Here is an 18,111-nt window from a genome sequence, read left to right as displayed (position 1 = left end):
CATTGGGGGGGTCGGGGGTCATCAGGGATCGGTGGTGATCGGGAGGGATCGGTCATTGGGGCGGTGGTCATTGGGGGTTGGTCTTCGGGGGATTGGGGGTCATTGAGGGTGGTCGGGAGTCATGGGAAGGTCATGGGTCATTGGGGGTGTGTCATTGGAGTTGGTCATCAGCGGGGTCGGTCATCGGTGGGTTTGGCGATCATGGACTCAGAGATTATGGGGGAAGGTCGGAGATCGTGGTGGGGGGGGGGTAGAGATCGCTGCAGGTAGGTTTATTGGGCCTGGGGGAAGCACTCTTGTTCCTCTGGACCCACAAGCAGTGCTATAAAGGTACCTGCTGCTTTGGGCCTTCTCGGTCCTCTCACGTGGTGTGAAGCAGAGGCCCAGGAATCCCGGCCCCCATGAGTTATAAATAAAAAAGCTGTAAAAATGGAGCCCTGCAGACTCTTTGAAAGCTTTCACTGATGGATCTGCCTCCTAAGACCAGGTTGGTCGCCCGCCCCTCGTCCCGCCTCCGCTAAAACCAAAGTCAGCTTGTTTGGGGTCAGGTTTTAGTTTTTTACAATTTTTACATTCCCACCCACCCCCAACCCACCCGTTTGTGGGGTTAAAATTTAGGCCTTGGTATCAGTTCAAAACTCACCCGGGCCTCATTTAGGTGCTGCTCGCCGACTTCTCACCTGTTCCGGGTGGAAAGTCGGTGCGAAGCAGTGGAAATTCAAGAGGCCTGGAGACCACACGCCAAGCAGGTAAGTGGCCTCCTTGTAAAAAAAACTGTAGTCAGGTCCCAATGGTGTCATTGAGACCTGACATGTATATGTTAGAATGGGCGCCGCCATCTTTGGGCAGGTGCGCTTGCCGCCCGCACAATGGAACAGGTTAAAATAGTGGCAGGTCAGTGCCTGCCAGCTCTAGGGTGGATAAGTGACCTGGGTGATTTTAACTGCCCATCTGCCTGGATTCGGCCGGACGGGTAAGGTTAAAATCGCCCTCTGATTCTTCCAGCTTGCTAATATTTCAAGCATGCTATGCAATTTGGCCAGTGATGATAATGAATAGTAAACTGAAAAATGCTATTGATACTTGTCTTTATTTAGGGCCTAAAAAAGCTGGTGAAGAATTAATGCAACTTGCCCCTTTTCTTCCAGTGGCCACGAGAAGCTCTTCTTTCTGTATCAAGGAACTTTTTCAGAAATATTGAGCTTGGCAGTGATGAAATGAAGGAAAAATTTTCTGAAATGTGTGTACAAGTCCACATGAGTGTGACTGATATGGCAGAACAATACTATGCTGAGCTGCGACGGAGGTACTACACCACGCCCACATCCTACCTCGAGCTGATTAATCTGTACTTGTCTATGCTGCGGGAGAAACGGATGGAACTAATTTCGGTAAGGCTATCGTCTTCGATGTTGTTCATTAAAACCAAGATGTTAAATGATGTTTCTGGTGGTGGTATTAATTTCTACACGCCACCTTTTTCCAAATGTCATTCAAATAAAAGCGGAAGACCTATCCTTAAAACAAAATATACAATATTTAAGAAGTTGTCCAATTGCGAGAAAGTCAGTTTGAAACTTTCAAGAAATATACAGTACAGACTAGCATAGCTTCCACAGTGGAAAGAAATACAAGAAAAGAAACAGTGTGTGTATAAAAGTCACCTACCAAAGAATAGCTTACTGGTTTGATTGTGACATCTTATTGTTTTTCTTTTGAGAGCAGCCTATGCGTTTGCAATAAGTTAGAGTGGTCAATATAATAAATACAGTTGAATTTTCTGGTACACAGCAGCACAACACTATAAGATTCGATGGCCCCAAAAACCTGCAGTCAGCGATTCAGGTCACTATGCCGGGATCATGCCAACTGCGTACTTCCCTGCTAGCCCCGGTGAACTTTCTGGGGTCAGTGTGGGGGTTTCAACAAAGTCCGTGGGGTGCTCCGTAATGTACCTGAATGTGTTGGGTGTCCGCGCCACAAGACGCACCTCTATGGCACCTGCCATAAAAACTAAGCCAGACTGTCCGTCATAAGTGCCTGTGGGAGGAGGTGTTGAGGCCTCCTCGCTGGAAGGAAATTGTAGCTGCCCCCTTTGCCCCCTTACAAAGGGGCTGCTTTAAAAATTCCAATATGTTACAATATCCAATTAACCAACTTTTCCCTTACAATAACATCATATTTTCACCAAGCATCAAATCTGTTACTCTAGTTTTTTGGTTTACTGGCATAACCACACAGGAAATTCAACTTTGCAATCATTACCTGACGAAATATATGTGTTGTTGCCACAGTGGGTTGATGAGTAATTTTTTTTATGTATATACAAGATGACGGTGGAGTTGGGAGATAGATTTCACTCATGACGGTTGACACAGTAAAATTAAATAGGAAGTGCTTACATAGCAATTGATAATGGTAAATGTTGAATGAAACGTGTGATCAAAAATCGAGACAACCGAGAGTGAAGGTTTGTGGACAGTAAGTGCATGCCCTATACAAGATTTTGAATAATATACTAATTGATTTCCTGTGGCAATGGACAGAGCAGCCTCAACATTTACAGGGAGGCGCGAAGGGAGCGGGGGCACGTGTCTGCGGCCGGGAAAGCCGGAAATCCTGGGAAGGTGGAGGACCTGCCGAATTTAACGGCAGGACCTCATTGGCACTTATTTACTCCATTTCCTGCCTGGCAGCCGGCCAGTCTGAGAGGCTGGCCAACTGTTGAGCGGGAAGGCCAGTGGTAGAAGGTCATTGCTGAGGATGGTCCCCAGCAATCAGAGAAGATCGGAGGGTTGGTGGTTGGGGGAGGGGGGACTCAAAACGTGGCAACAAGGAGGGAGGGGGAGATTGCAGGGAGGGAGAGATTGTGAGGGGAGGCTGATCGCAGGGGGGGGTTCAGAAGATCATGGGGGTGTCGGCTGATTGTGTGGAGAGAGGCAGATCGCAGTGGTGGGAGGGTTGTCGGCCGATCGCAGTGGGGGAGGCTGATAGCAGGGGGCCGGGGGGGGGGGGGGGGGGGTCAGTCGATCGCGGGGAAGGATAGACGGATCTCAGGGAGCTCTGAAGATCGCGGGATGGTGTTGATCGATCACAGGGGGGAGAGGCTGATCGCGGGTGGGTGTCTGATGATTGTGGGGGGGGTGGATTGCAGATCGCGGCAGAAGATTTGCTTGAGGGGTTGTGAGGAAGCACTCTTGCACCTCCTGGTCCACAAGCAGTGCTGAAAAATCACTTACCTGTCGGATCTGGCGGCTTCCGCCTCCCTTCAGGGCAGGAAATTGGACATGAATTTAGATTTGAGGTTAGGATCAGATCAGCCATGATCTTATTGAATGGCGGAGCAGGCTCGAGGGGCCGATTGGCCTACTCCTGCTCCTATTTCTTATGTTCTTATGTTCAGCCCTGGGAAATCCAGCCTGCAGCCGTTTAATTCAAATGGTTACCAAAATCTCAGGAACGGAGCCTCATTTAAATATTTTAATTACGGACCCGCCTCTCCAGAGCAGACTACTCGGTTGCCCCCAAACCTGCTGAGGTTAAATCGGATGTAGGCGCATTCATGGCGGGTTGGGGTCAAGTTTCACATATTCAACATTCAGCCTACCCCCCCTCCCGACCTTCTCCCGTCTGTCGTGGGGGGGTGGGTGTTAAAATTTGTCCCAAGGAGTCAAGACCAAGTGCAGTCTTCAGGTCAAGTAGAGTTAGAGGGCAGAGACACCACGCAGTATTGTGGCGCTGGAGAAGGTAGAGTGAGGCGGAGGGGGAAGGTAGAGAGGCTGTTAGAGGCCAGGGGGAGAGGTGGAGCAGAATTAGTGGCTGGGGGGGGGGGGGGGGGGGAATCGGTCAGGAGTAAGATAGAGCAGGCTTAGACAACAGGGAAGGAAGGAATAACACAGTCAGAAACAAATAACAGCAAGCCCTGGTTAGACTGCACCTGGAGTACTGTGAGCAGTTCTGGGCACCGCACCTTCGGAAGGACATATTGGCCTTGGAGGGAGTGCAGCGTAGGTTTACTAGAATGATACCCGGACTTCACGGGTTAAGTTACGAGGAGAGATTACACAAATTGAGGTTGTATTCTCTAGCGTTTCGAAGGTTAAGGAGTGATCTGATCGAAGTTTATAAGATATTAAGGGGAACAGATAGGGTGGACAGAGAGAAACTATTTCCACTGGTTGGGGATTTTACAAATAGGGGGCACAGTCTAAAAATTAGAGCCAGACCTTTCAGGAGTGAGATTAGAAAACATTTCTACACACAAAGGGTGGTAGAAGTTTGGAACTCTCTTCCGCAAACGGCAATTGATGCTAGCTCATTTGCTAAATTTAAATCTGAGATAGATAGCTTTTTGGCAACCAAAGGTATTAAGGGATATGGGCCAAAGGCAGGTACATGGAGTTAGATCACAGATCAGCCATGATCTTATCAAATGGCGGAGCAGGCTCGAGGGGCTGAATGGCCTACTCCTGTTCCTATATTCCTATGTTCCAAAGCCCAGAGGAAGTGGGCTGTGCTGGAGTGGGTGAGTTACCACAAGAGGCAGCCTCGAGTAAGAAAGCCAAAGCAGAAAGGGGAAATAAGGAAACGGGGTGGGGGGGGAAGAGTGAGAGGGGGCAGAGTGGAGAGGAGATGGAGAGGGAAAGGAGGAAGACAGAAGGAGAGAGAAGAAGAAGGGTGGATGGGAAGGTTGTAGAATGAACAACTGAGACACCAGGCTGGAGTAATAAAGAACTATAACAATTAATTTGAAAATGTGGAGGCACTAGTTATTTTTTTTAAACATTGTTGAAATAGATCTTCATATGACCCAATTAGCTGCAAACAATTACCTAGATTAATTTTACCTAGAATAAGTTTGCCTTGAATTGTGACAGAGATGTATGACACAGGATGTGCAATAGAACGGACAGGAAATTTGTGCACACATACCGTATTTATAAAATGCTAGTTGATCCATGGAGTTGCACACGGGGAATCAAGACATTGGTCCCTGAAATTGGCTCTTGTTTCACAGTAAAATAAGTGCATCAGTGTCCAATTTTTACCCCTCCAACTCTTCTCATCGACTAAAGTTATTTTCGTAAGGATGCAAATTATTAAGACTCAGAGACCAGGGGCTCGATTTTGGGATCGTGTTTCCGGCGGGTTCCCAGCGGGGCGGCCCCGAAAATCCCGATATCCGGTCACGTGACCGGATCGCGACGAAATCCCGGCCACTTCCGGGTACCGCGCTGACGTGCGGGGCTGCGCACGCAAGCCCCGCTGGTGGGAATCCCGCAGGCAATTAAAGCCAGCGGGGTTCCACTTGAGAGTACTTACCTTGCTCGTTGTGGTCAGTTAATGAGCTGAAGCAGCTGTCAAAAGAGGAAGTGTGGGATTTTAGGTTCAAGGCAGTGAGTTTCACACACTGGGGGAAATAGTCCCTCTCCAACCAGGCGTGTTGCAGCCAGCAGCCTGTGGCAGGTGCCAAGGTGCGCTCCACGGGGGACAGCCCTCACCCACGCAGGAGGCCACCGCGTCACATAGGGCAACCCCTGCCCTCCACCACCCCCCGCCAAGCCAGAGGACAGACCGACACGAAACCGCAGCCCCAGTCCGAGGACCCACCCACCTACCCTGCACAACCCCTCAGACCAACACCTGCCAGATGGGTGGTGCGTTGACATCGTCGGAGGACGAACAGGATGACCAGCCCCAGCAGCCTCGCAGTCCACGCCGTCCGCCTCGGAGACGTGGGGCCCCCCAACACGGTGCTGCGGCACACACACCTGCACAGCAGGAGGGAGGGCAACCGCAGAGAGAGATGCGTCGCAGGAGGCACTACCCTCCGCACAGGGTGTACAGAGCGAGGCTCAGCTTCATGGACCTCTCCGAGGAGCAGTGCATACGTCGGCTCAGAGTCAATCGCCAGGTAGTCGCCGACATCTGCAGCCTCCTTAACGACGAGCTGCTCCCTGATGGACCAAGCAGCATCTTCTTACCTGTCGCCGTCAAAGTCACCACTGCCCTCAACTTCTTCGCATCCGGTTCCTTCCAGGGTGCCACCGGGGACATCACTGGGGTCTGTCAGTCCTCTGCACACAAGTGCATAAGGCAGGTCACCGATGGGTTGTTCCGCAGGGCCTCGCACTACATCAACTTCGCCATGGACGAGCGCAGCCAGAGGAGAGGGCGGTTGGATTCCATGCCATGGCCGGCTTCCCACGGGTGCAGGGTGTAATCGACTGCGCCCACATCGCAATACGGGCACCTCCGCATGAGCCAGGGCTGTTCATCAACAGGAAGGGGTATCACTCCATGAACGCCCAGCTCATCTGTGACCACCGCCAGAGATTCCTACACGTGTGCGCCAGATACCCCGGCAGCTGCCACGATGCCTTCGTCCTCAGGGAGTCCGCCGTCCCGCCCATCCTGCAGGCACCCAACGCCGGCAACGGCTGGCTCCTCGGCGACAAGGGGTATCCCCTACACACGTGGCTCATGACACCTCTGAGGAACCCCATCACCGAGCCGGAGCGTCGGTACAATGACAGCCACACTGCTACCAGGTCTACAATTGAGCAGACCATAGGGCTTCTCAAGATGCGCTTCAGGTGCCTTGATCGTTCTGGGGGAGCGCTGCAATACACACCATTCAGAGTGGGACGAATCATAGTTGTCTGCTGTGCCCTGCACAACATGGCCCAACAGAGAGGGGTGCCGCTGGAGGAGGCCCCATCCACACCCGCCACCCACATTGAGGAAGGCGAGGGCGAGGAGGAGGAGGCGGAGGAGGAGGAGGAGGCGGAGGAGGAGGACGCGCCAGAGGATGTTGGACGACCCATGCGCCGAACCGCGACTCACCGGGATGGTCGCCGGGCCAGGAAGGCACTCATACATCAACGGTTCTCCTAGAGTCAGACACTGCGAGGCGCTCGCATCTCCTCACCTGCACATGCGAGCGGCCATACCAGCCCCCTCCACTGAAGAGTGCTGCCAGTAATCCTGCACCCACAGCAGTGTGCCCAATGGGTGGCAGCAGGTGTTCGCCGTCATGATGGCCTCCACGGAACGCACCTATTGCACAAGCCGCGGAAGAATGGACGAGAGGTGGAAGGAGTGGTGAGAATAGAGTATTTAATATCTCCAATGTGACATTATATAAAAAAAAATGTACAAATTAATAAGCACCCTGGTGTATTCCCTTTGTGATTATAAGGCCTTTGCAATTCTTTTCCGGGAACCCCTACGTGGTGCTACCCCTGTGGCTCCAGCAGAGGTAGTGGCAGGTTGCTCGTGTTCTTGCCTTGACCGGGTAGATGCTTTTGGCGGACGGCCCCTGGGTTTCGGTGCCCGTGACGGCACCTCCACAGACTGCTCCTCCTGCACCGGGGCAGGGGCAGACTCGGCCACCTGGAAAGGAGGCACCATTGCGGGTACTGGTTGAGAGGTGGGCGACGGGTGGGACGTGGGGGCGCCTTGAGAAGCGTCCCCGCTTCCATGTCCCCGGTCACCATCATCCCTCTCTTGGCCTCGGCCCACATCACCCCTTCCACCCTGCTGGACGGCAGTTTGGATGGCATGTGTGAGGCCTTGCAAGGCCACCCCTAGTGTATCCCTCAGCCTGTTGGTGGCGGCGGAATGTTGCTCACCCTGAATCCGTACAGACGTTGTCAGGGCCTGCATGGACTCGATCTGGAGCTGTGCGTGACGCTCGAGGGAGGCCAGCCTGTCTTCCACCGCAGACAGTCCCGCACCTACCCGCGACACTGTGTCGCCGGTACCCTCCTGTGCCTGCGCCACCAATGCCCACATGCAGGAGTTGGACTCCTCCATCGCCTGCGCTATTGTGGACAATGCGCGCGGCACCTCTCCCAGTACCTCAGCAATTAGCTGGTGGCCCTCGACGACTCTCCTTTTCACTGGTGGCCCCCTGGGTTCAGCATCTGGGTCCGGCTGAGCAGAGCCTGGAGATGAGTGCTCCCTCCGTCGCGGACCCTCCGCGGCTGCCCCTGCCACCAGGGTCTGCTCATGCTCACTCGTGCGCGGTGACTCACCAAGTGCTACCCCAACTAGTTGGCGAGGGGGACCCACCGAGGTGCGTGTCTCTGCGCTGGTGGATGGTTGGCTCTGATGTGACGATGCACCCTCAGAGACCGCCATGTCCTCTGAGGAATCGCCCTCCACGATCGCTTCACACACAGACGGACCTGCAAGAGAACAGAGGGCACTTTGAGGCATGTGGACCAACTTGACAGTGCGCCTGATGGCAGGTGATGATACGGTAACTCGCGATCATGGGTGTTGAGTGTCAGCTTTCCCTTACCAGCCGTTTCGGCAGCGACACACTCGCCATCAGCCACCGACAGGCAATGTCGCGTGCGGGCGAGGTCGAGCGCCTCCACCTCGGCGTCGGTGAGCTCCACCACTTGCGGCGGCCCACCTCCGGTGCGTGCCCTTTCCCTATTGTTCTTGCTTCTCTTCTCCTGTGAAGGCAAAACACAGATGTGTGAGTGGGTGCGTATTGCAACGTGAGACGCATCGAGCATCGGTGTGGTTGGGTTGAGCGTGGCGCGGATGGATGGGAGGATGCGTGGGCCACGTGCCCATCCCATTGCATGGGGATTGGGGTGTGTGGTAGTGTTCGGGTGGGGTCAGGGACGGTGGGTACTTGCGTGCACGGCGAGGATGGTGAATGAGTGGCTGTGAGGATTGCTGATGGAGCGCAGTGGTGGCTGTGCAGGAGGGGTTGTGATCTGTTTGGCGTGATGGTGGGGACGGGATGTGGGAGGGTGCGTTGGTGTACTCACCATGCCAGACCTAGTCAGGTCATTGAAGCGCTTGCGGCACTGCTCCCAAGTCCTTGGAGTGTTGCCCCTGCTGCTCACCTCCGCCGCCACCTCTGCCCATGCCTTCCTGGTGGCGGCGGCAGGGAACTTGCGTCCATCTTCTGGGAAGAGTGTTTCCCTCCTCCTCCTCACGCCCTCCAGCATCAGCTGCAGTGCCAGGTCTGAAAAACGGGGCGCAGCCTTTCCCCTTTGCTGAGCCATCGTCTCAAACCTCTTGCTTGCAGCAGGAGGGGCTTTGGGAGACTGCCCCTTTAAGTGGAGCTCCTACATCGCGTCGACGGTACTGCGCATGCGCAGCCGGCCGGCACACAGCTGGGGAGCGGAGAACCCGGAAGCAGGGCTTAATCAGGTCAATTATCCCGCGATCGCGTGGGGGACGCACACGATTAGCCGTCCGCGTTTTCCACGCTCCCGGAGGACCACCCGCTGGGAACCCGCAGGCCTGCTAAATTCGAGCCCCAGGTCTTTAATTTCCTCCAGACAAAGCTGACAATTTTTCTCTTTTCCCCTCCCTCCTCTGCCTCTTTTTCTCTCCTCTCAGTTTTTCTTCTTTTCCCTTTTTCTGTGGGCGTACCAGGTCACAAGTTATGTTTGTGCCATGTAAACTATGCTGCAATGAGAATAGTGGGGGAAAAATTGGAAAAGGGCCGTTTTTGGGCGTAGGTAGCGTGATGTGCTATTATCCCACGCCCAACGGCCCCTGCGTAGGCAGGGACGCAAGTTTCAGCCCACCGGAGGACTCACCTGCATTCAGCGTTCCATTCCGGGCCTTGCACGTGGAATCAATGCAATTTGCACTTTCTACCACTAGAGGCAACTCTATCTCTTTAAGAGTGGATGTTTCTTAGAAATCTCTTAAAGGTAGCTGGTACCTGTTATTTGCTGAACTGTCTGCACGGAGTCTGAACAGAGATCAGAAATCGCACACGTAAAACAGACGCAGGTCCCATCCCTATGTTTACACACTGATGAGTTATGTTAAAACATAAATCTCACATCCTCCAATCTGCACGCCAGACCTCACCAATGTGCCAATCTGAGTTGGTACCAGGCCTGCAAGAGTGCATGCACCAAGGTTCTCTGCTGATGCACTAGAGACCTTTGTGCAAGATATGGACAGAAGGAGGGACATACTACATCCGCAGCAGGGTGGGAGAGGAGGAGGGCAAGAGGCCCTCCAGACATATATCCAAAAGGCAGTGGGAGGCAGCGGGGGATGAAGTCAATGCCAGGCGCACAGCATCTTGAACATGGATGCAGTGCGGGAAGAAGTTCAATGCTTTGACATGAGTGGTCAAGGTGAGTGAGGTCAACTGTCAAGTGGCGTCTCATCCCAAATGCACCACGCACTACATCCCCCCTCCCAACATATCAACAAACTCTTTCCATCAGTACTCAACTCTTCCAACCAGATGTTTCCTCTCACCCTTACACATGACCACTGTTTCAAGCCGCCCACCCACAACTCACAGGCTACACACACTGGCAGCTATTCATCCATGACAGGCACATCACCCAGACACACGGCATGCTTTCTTGCAGGAGAAGGTGGTACATATCAAGAGGCAGCAAGTGGCAGTGGCATTTAGCCCCTCGAGCCTGTTCCACCATTCAATGAAATTGTGGTCGGCCTGTGACCTAACTCTATATACCCGCCTTAGTCCCATATTGCTTAATAGCCTTGGTTCACAGAAATCTATCAATCTCAGATTTAACTTTCACAAGTGAGCTAGCTTCAACTGCCGTCTACAGAAGAGCGTTCCAAAAGTTTCCCACCCTTTGCGTGTAGAAGCATTTTCTAACTTCAGTCCTGCATGTCCTGGCTCTAAATGTTAGGCTATGTCCCCGCGTCCTAGTATTCAAGTGTAGGAAACCTCCAAAAACAGTTACAAATGTCTCGGCAGCCAGAAGCAATAATCTAGCCATTAACCTGTAAATCCTGAATGGTCCCTTTAAATAGCGCCAGTGGTGGGCCCTCCAGGCATTCTAAGACACGTTCAGATGGTCGGGGTTAAGACTGTGCGTTGAGTTGAGTGTTAAGTCCCAAAATGGAGTCTATCACACTGATTGAAGCCATTTTCTCCCTACTTTACATGATTCCAGCGTGCAATATCTGCGCTTGCGCCAACTCCTATACCAAGATGGCGTCTGGCGCAAGTCATGCTGGAAACGTGCATGCGCATCCATGTAGCTCAATTTAGCCCCCAGTACGTCTAAAGGGGATCACACTTACCTTGGCACTTGACCAGATATCTGAAAATATCTTCAGCATTTGATACATTAAAGCTTGAACTTGGTTTTTCAATGGAGGCTAGTATTCTGCTTCAAATAGGATATCTCTTTTGCTGCACATACTGCATCAGAATCTTCAAGGCACCCTCATTAAATAAGGAGCTTACCCAATATCTAAGGCATTTTAAAAATTGTTCCACCCCCTCGCCATTTTTTAAACTTAACAAATGAAAAATTTTGGTCGGGTACATACAGGCATGAGACTGTAATTTGCACTTCTTGCTAACCCTTATTCTTAGTGCCAACGTTTGCAAACTGGATGAATTAAAATTCAAAATATTTCATGTTTTCACAATACAGACTATTAATTTAATGCTTTAAAAAAAAAGGTAACTTTTACACATCCCCATGAAAAGATAATGTACAGCAAATGCATTTAGTTATTAATAAAGTGGGAATGTGGGTACGGTTGTGTCACATAATTTCCAAGAGTACTTACAGAACTTTACTTTCATTGGACACCAAATATGACGCAGTGTTCCTGTAGAAATAAGCCATCACATTTTAAAATCACGATTGAGACTACAAATATTTTGTAGTGAGTGAGTTTGGGAGATTAGGCAGACTGCATTGTTCATCAATATCTGATAGTACGGAGCCTTCTACTGAAGTGATACCCCTTTAAGGCAAGAAAGCTTAATTGCTGTTCAGGCTACAGGCCAGAACCTTGGTTTTCTTTCTCTTATTTTCAGGTGTGATTAAAAAGGTCAATTGGGTTACAGACAATCTGGCCCTTCTGCTAATTTAGCTATTTCAATGGCTGGAGAACCTCGCACTTCCCAAATGATTATTTTGTTTATTTTATTTTAAGAATGTGACACCAAAATTTTCAGTGTGACCGGAAGTGTAATGGACAGGAAATGTGCATTATGTGATCTGTTTTTATTATTATTAGTGGATATCCTGTGGCATTGCTCATAGCAAATGGGATGGTGCACTGCTTTATAAGGACAGGAGTATTATGCCATGTAATGCCCAAATGTATTATTCTGTTGCTAAAATGAAGCTTTATCCCTTTAAGGCCACCAAATCTAATTGCTGTTATATACATACTAATACATAATTCAGAGTGAGTTTAATTGGTTAATTGGCTGTAGGTTAAGTGTGACTGTTTATGTCAATTAAGACGCAGATATTCTGACTCTGAAATTTACTGTTCTTGGAGAGGTGCCTTCAGCTGCCTAGGCCCTAAGCTCTGGAATTCCCTCCCAAACCTCACCGCCTCTCTACCTCACTCTCCTCCTTTGAGACGCTCCTTAAAACCTTTTTTTTATTCGTTCATGGGATGTGGGTGTCGCTGGCATCCCTAATTGCTCTTGAGAAGGTGGTGGTGAGCCATCTTCTTGAACCGCTGCAGTCCGTGTGGTGACGGTTCTCCCACAGTGCTGTTAGGAAGGGAGTTCCAGGATTTTGACTTCTTTGACCAAGCTTTTGGTCACCTGTCCTAATACCTCCTTATGTCGGTGTCAAATTTAGTTTGATAATGCTCCAGTGAAGTGCCTTGGGACGTTTTACTACATTAAAGGCTCTATATAAATGCAATTTATTGTTGGTTGAAGTATGATGGATAGGAAATGTGTGTTAGATATATTATTTATTATATTATAGATTATAGTATAGATTGACAACCAGATGGTAATAAAGTTGAGATATTTTCTTCCTGTCTAGTAATTATATAAAAATGTGGAGCATAATAAAACATTTTAATTATTTGTGGCTTTTACATGATGAGAATAATTTTTCTCCCGGGAAATACTGGATTGTTGCCTTTAAAGATTTATGAAGTGTGAGTGAATTGTTTTACCGAGGACTGCTGTGAATTATATATTCATACTTTTGTCTTTATCATCAAGAGAATATTTGAAATATATCCATGCTGAACCAAAGATCATTTTTTAGTTTTAATTGCATTTGACAGACTGAAAGTTCTCTCGAGAACTGGTAGTTATGGTGGATTACATTTTGTAGTCCCATTTGGTGTTGGCTTATTATCCATTTCATGCATTTACATTGTGTTGCATGAAATTATTTGGTTGACAGACTTGGAGTTTGGATCCTCAATGAAATCCTCATAACATTTGTTGCTACCATATTGCTACCAATGTCCTCAGTAGTCAGGGAGCAATGACCGTCCAGGCATGACTTTTATCAGATATCCCAATGTGCTTGTTGGGGACAGCATAGCCTCTTTCTGCCATCTTCTTGCTCAACGTCACACAGATTGGCAAGTGAGCAGAGCAAGATATGAAACAGGACGCTCGTTGTGGAACCACAGTATTGCTCAGTGCCCTTGCACTGCCACTAGCCTCCACAGCTTCTGTCAGATTTGGTACACTTTCAGATATTGTAAAGTTGGTCACTGCTGAAGGATTTTTTTATTGTTAACTGCTATTTTCATGCCGTGAGACACAAAACTTATAAAATAATACCTGAAATTATATTATTACCCAGTATAGAACTGTGACATGATAATCTATTTTCATAATTCTCCAAAGAGCAGTAAGAATTCACCTAGCTCCACCTTGGAAGGTAATTCCACCAACCTGGTCCTCTCAGACACAAAACTAAATATTCAATCACTTTTTTTATTTCTGTCATACAGGGTCTCTGGTTATCTTTCTGAGATATACAAGAGCTCAACATTTTCAAAGTGGGACATGATTGAGAATTTGATTAAGGATCTTTGCATTTTCTGATTATAGTTAACTAAAAATAATTAATTGCTCTTTAATGTGGTGAATGTTTCATATTTTTATTTATAAGTATTCAACCTTTTCGTATGTACTTGTGCTGATTATGTAATCTTACTGCATTAGGTATGATCTGATTGGCTGGAAGTGTCATTATAAGTTAATTAATTTTTAAATTTCCTGTATAATAGGCTCGGGATCGTGTGAAGAATGGTCTTTCCAAATTGCTGGAGACTAATGAGCTGGTAGACAAAATGCAAATTGATCTTTCAGCTCTAGAGCCTGTTCTTCAACAGAAAGCAATTGATGTACAAGCTTTAATGGAGAAATTGAGTGTGGACCATGCAGAGGCAGACAAGGTAAGTAATCTGAAGACAACAATTTTAAAGGAAGCCCATGATTATTAACTGTGTACTGTTGAATCTCGTAAATGCCCGTTCTGGCAATTAAGCATCCCTCTCACATCTTCTTCAGAAGGGGCTGCAATTCTTTTGAGCAACACCATTGGAACTCCAGTAGTGTTTATGTTGTCTACAATATATTTAAAATCTTGTCCTAGAAATTCAGTCATCCATGCGCCTGAATGGTGAGGCCCAAGGTGCACCCGATATTGGGCCTTGGACCTCATTAACATCGAGCTGGCGAGCTGCGGACACTAACACGCAGCGCACTGGTGAAACGGAATGGAAGATTGGGCCGCTGCGACATCAGCTGCGGCCCTCAGGTAAGTGATTGAAGGGGACTGAGATGGGGGTGATTGGGAAGAGGGTTGACTGGGAAGGGGGTGATCATGTAGGGAGGTAGCAGTGGCTAGGTGTGCAGAGGAGGCCTCAAACAGGCAATAGACCCCTTATTTGCATATGTGGGCTGCGCACTTCACTTTGTATTGATCGTGCGCTTCCTGCCCGGGATTTTGGATGCTTAGGACGCCATTTAGATAGAGATAAGTATTGGCCAGGACAGAGGGGAGAACTCCCCTGCCCTTCTTCGAATAGTGTCCTGGGATCTTTTACATCCAGGGCAGACGGGGCCTCGGTTTAACGTCTCATCCGAAAGACAGCACCCACTCAGTACTGCACTGAAGTGACAGCCTAAGTAATGTGCTCAAGTATCTGGAGTGATACTTGAACCCACAACCATCTGACTCAGAGGTGAGAATGCTACCACTGAGCCAAAGCTGACACCTACAGATTACCTAAGAACCTACCGATCACAAAAATGTTACTACTTCTTTAAACTTCAATTGCTGAAGCCGATTTTCTAGTGTATGTTTTTTTTCTCCCTTCTTTCTCTACATTTGAAAGGGCTAAACTTGTTGATCTGTTCTGCATGCCGAACAGTGCTGTCTCTTTCATCTGCTTGAGGATAGCTCCTCATAATATACACTATTCTGTATGAGAGCATAGAACAGTAAGCATTTATGTGGGCTTGGAATCTCTCCTCATGGTTGTCTGGAGCTGCTTTCCAAATGAGTTGGAGCTAGCCAGACTATTAGGAAGTATTCATTTAACACATCTGCCATTTGCTGGTATGCCACGGTGAGGTAGATTTTCATTTTCACTGCCTGAACGGTAATCTGATTTTAATGGAATAAAAATCAGGCAGGTTCTCTAAAGGACAGACAATTCGTTCCTCCAGGTTACCGCAATATTCTTTACCCTTTTTCTCCACATCTTTTTCTTTTATCCTTTTTCTTGTCATAAATTTTTCCCCAGAGATCTCCTTATCACACATGAGCAGCCGCTCAAAGTGCCAGCTGTGCATAGAATGATCTAATCCATCATATACTGATCCTAACCCCGGGCTTCCCCACCTGTTTCTACCATCCCAGACATTCTCATCTGCTGCTGCTCTTAACCTCGGCCGCTTTTCATTCTCCCCCCCTCCTCTTCTCTGTCAACATACCGATTCCCGACCCAAACCCTGCCCTTCCCAAATTTGCTGCCTTCCCCGACCTGATTTTTCCAAGATTCTGCAGTGGAGCAGGATGGTTCTGACCTAAAAGAAACATACACCATAAGCAACAAAAAAACTGCACCAAAACTAACAGTTTAAAAAAAAAACTACAAAAATCTTCCAGACACAGAAGGAAGGAAAGGTAGGCTATGTATTTGTTAAAAAACAACTTTGCAGATGTAGTTTCATGCATACCACATAAATAACTATCTTCAACCATATGTACAAATTCTGTCCAAGGAGCACTACATAAATTATATCACCTAACGGTGCACTGCCACAAAATATTTAGCTACGCCATCCCACCTCCATCACAACACCACCCTACTCACATCCTCGGTATCTCCAATTCCCTGATAGTAGTGCCACTGGAGACCAACTAGTGTTAATGTGAAAGCGAGCTTCTTTACACCCTAGGAGTAGGAATTTTCACATTGACTTATTAAAGCATAGCCACCAAAATTTGATTGAGCATATTACATGGTATATTTGAAGAATAGTTTCATTGGTGATGCCATGATTTGCAGCTGAGTTTAGGTTACTCCACTTATAAAAATACTCCTTATGTATTACCCCACTCAGTGCAGTGCTGTTTGTATTACTTATTAACAATACTTTATATATTTTCAACTTCTTTTACAGTTATGTTCCCTTTTCTGTTGTGGATTATGAAATCAATATGATAGTTTCTCAAAACATTTCACGGTTATAGCAGCCTATATGTAGGATGATTCAGTTGATGATGTTTGAACTGAATAATGTTCCAATATAGAAGTGAGATTTATTATTCCAAATTGTATGTTTTGGGCATGTTAGATCCGTAGCGTTGTGCAGGAAGATGAAGCTTTATCCAAGATAAAAGCTGCAGAGACCCAAGCAATAGCTGATGATGCACAGCGGGATCTTGATGAAGCACTGCCTGCCTTGGACGCAGCAAACAAAGCTCTTGACTCTTTGGACAAAGCAGATATATCTGAAGTCAGAGTATTCACCAAACCTCCAGATCTTGTTACAACTGTCATGGAAGCCATTTGCATCCTGCTTAATACAAAGTGAGTAATGATCTTATAAGATGCCGATGCATAATTAATCTATGTTGATCTGTCTAACTAAAAACAACAACCACTTCTGACACTCTCATTGGCCAGTGGGAATGCTGGTTGCCTGTCCTTTCTGATTTTTGAATGGACCTCGATTTTGGCGGCCAGGGCCCCTGCCAGAAATACGGCGGGGGGGGGGGGGGGGTGTCTCAGTAATATTTGTAAATTGAGGTCAAATGACCCTGATGCCAGTTTTGTATTTGCTTGTGTTGCTACTGCTAGTTCCTTAACCTGCCTACAGACCATGGGTGGTCCAAGCCGGGAGATGGCTATTTCCAGCAGTATTTAAAGGGATACTTAGCTGCAGTAAGAAAAAACTGGAAGTAGGTCTGGCACTCATTTTAACTGAAGCCCCAAATGTGTTTTGAGCCTTGAAGGCTTCCAATATTTGATCTGCTTGCTGCTGTACGCGCTGCAAAAACTTTTCCTAACACTATAAACCGCTGCTCCCTTTCACTCACGATGCTTCCACCCCTTCCCTTAAGGTGCAGACCCATTAAGATCGGCTACCCTGCCAGATTTCCTATCCTCTCAATTGACGAGCTGCCTATAATTAGCGCTGTCAGCTTCAACGTTAATGATGCCCAACTACGAAACTTGATTGGTCCTCTCGCTGACTGCAGTGGGCGGGCGGAGCAGATGCTCCGCTCACCACTTGCCCAATATCTCACTGCCGTCTTCCATTGTTTACTTTGAAGCAAGAATCATATCTGCAGGAGCAACCTCCGTAATATGTGCCAAAGGCGTAGAGGAGCATCTCTCATGCGTGCTGTGCTACTGCTGGAGGATTTGGAGTCCACACTCAGTTCCAGATTTCGCTTGCGCAGAAAACAGTTGCAGACAACTATGAAGCAGGGATTATGGAACCTCGAAGATGCCCAGTGATCAATGCTCATTCAGGGTAAATGGGCCTTATGAGGAGAAACCCTCCTGATTGCCTCTTCTGAATTGCCAGGGGATACAAACCGATGTGGGCCATATTTCAACAGGAGATTTTAGAACATGGATGTGGCTACTGAGGTTTCCTCTGTAGATGCCACTGGTGTCTCTGGCAAAGGAGATCCTTGGCAACAATCAAACTTGCATGTCTATAGTACTCCTCATGTAAAGAACAACAGCCCTGAAATTCACTGGGGCCTGTTGCACCAGCGTGGAACCTCCGTCTACCTGTAGCATAACCCATACCAAATCACAGGGATGGGTCGTTTAAATGACCAGGGAGAGTCAATTGTGCCTGCAAGG

The 18,111-nt window shown here is 48.3% G+C and overlaps 1 protein-coding gene across 1 annotated transcript in view; it reads left to right on the top strand.

The window, feature by feature from the left end:
- dnah6 (dynein, axonemal, heavy chain 6) overlaps positions 1 to 18,111 on the top strand; it is a 475,651-nt gene that overhangs the window by 281,979 nt on the left and 175,561 nt on the right. The window contains exons 49-51 of the mRNA XM_067983622.1: positions 1,149 to 1,391; positions 14,005 to 14,172; positions 16,586 to 16,821. Coding sequence (XP_067839723.1) covers positions 1,149 to 1,391; positions 14,005 to 14,172; positions 16,586 to 16,821 — 647 coding nt within the window. The remainder of the gene's footprint in view (positions 1 to 1,148; positions 1,392 to 14,004; positions 14,173 to 16,585; positions 16,822 to 18,111) is intronic.

The sequence above is a fragment of the Heptranchias perlo genome, chromosome 4 (genome assembly GCF_035084215.1).
Source record: "Heptranchias perlo isolate sHepPer1 chromosome 4, sHepPer1.hap1, whole genome shotgun sequence".
Lineage (NCBI taxonomy): Eukaryota > Metazoa > Chordata > Chondrichthyes > Hexanchiformes > Hexanchidae > Heptranchias > Heptranchias perlo.
The sequence above is the reverse complement of the archived record's forward strand: the minus strand, read 5'-3'. Positions and strand labels throughout refer to the sequence as shown.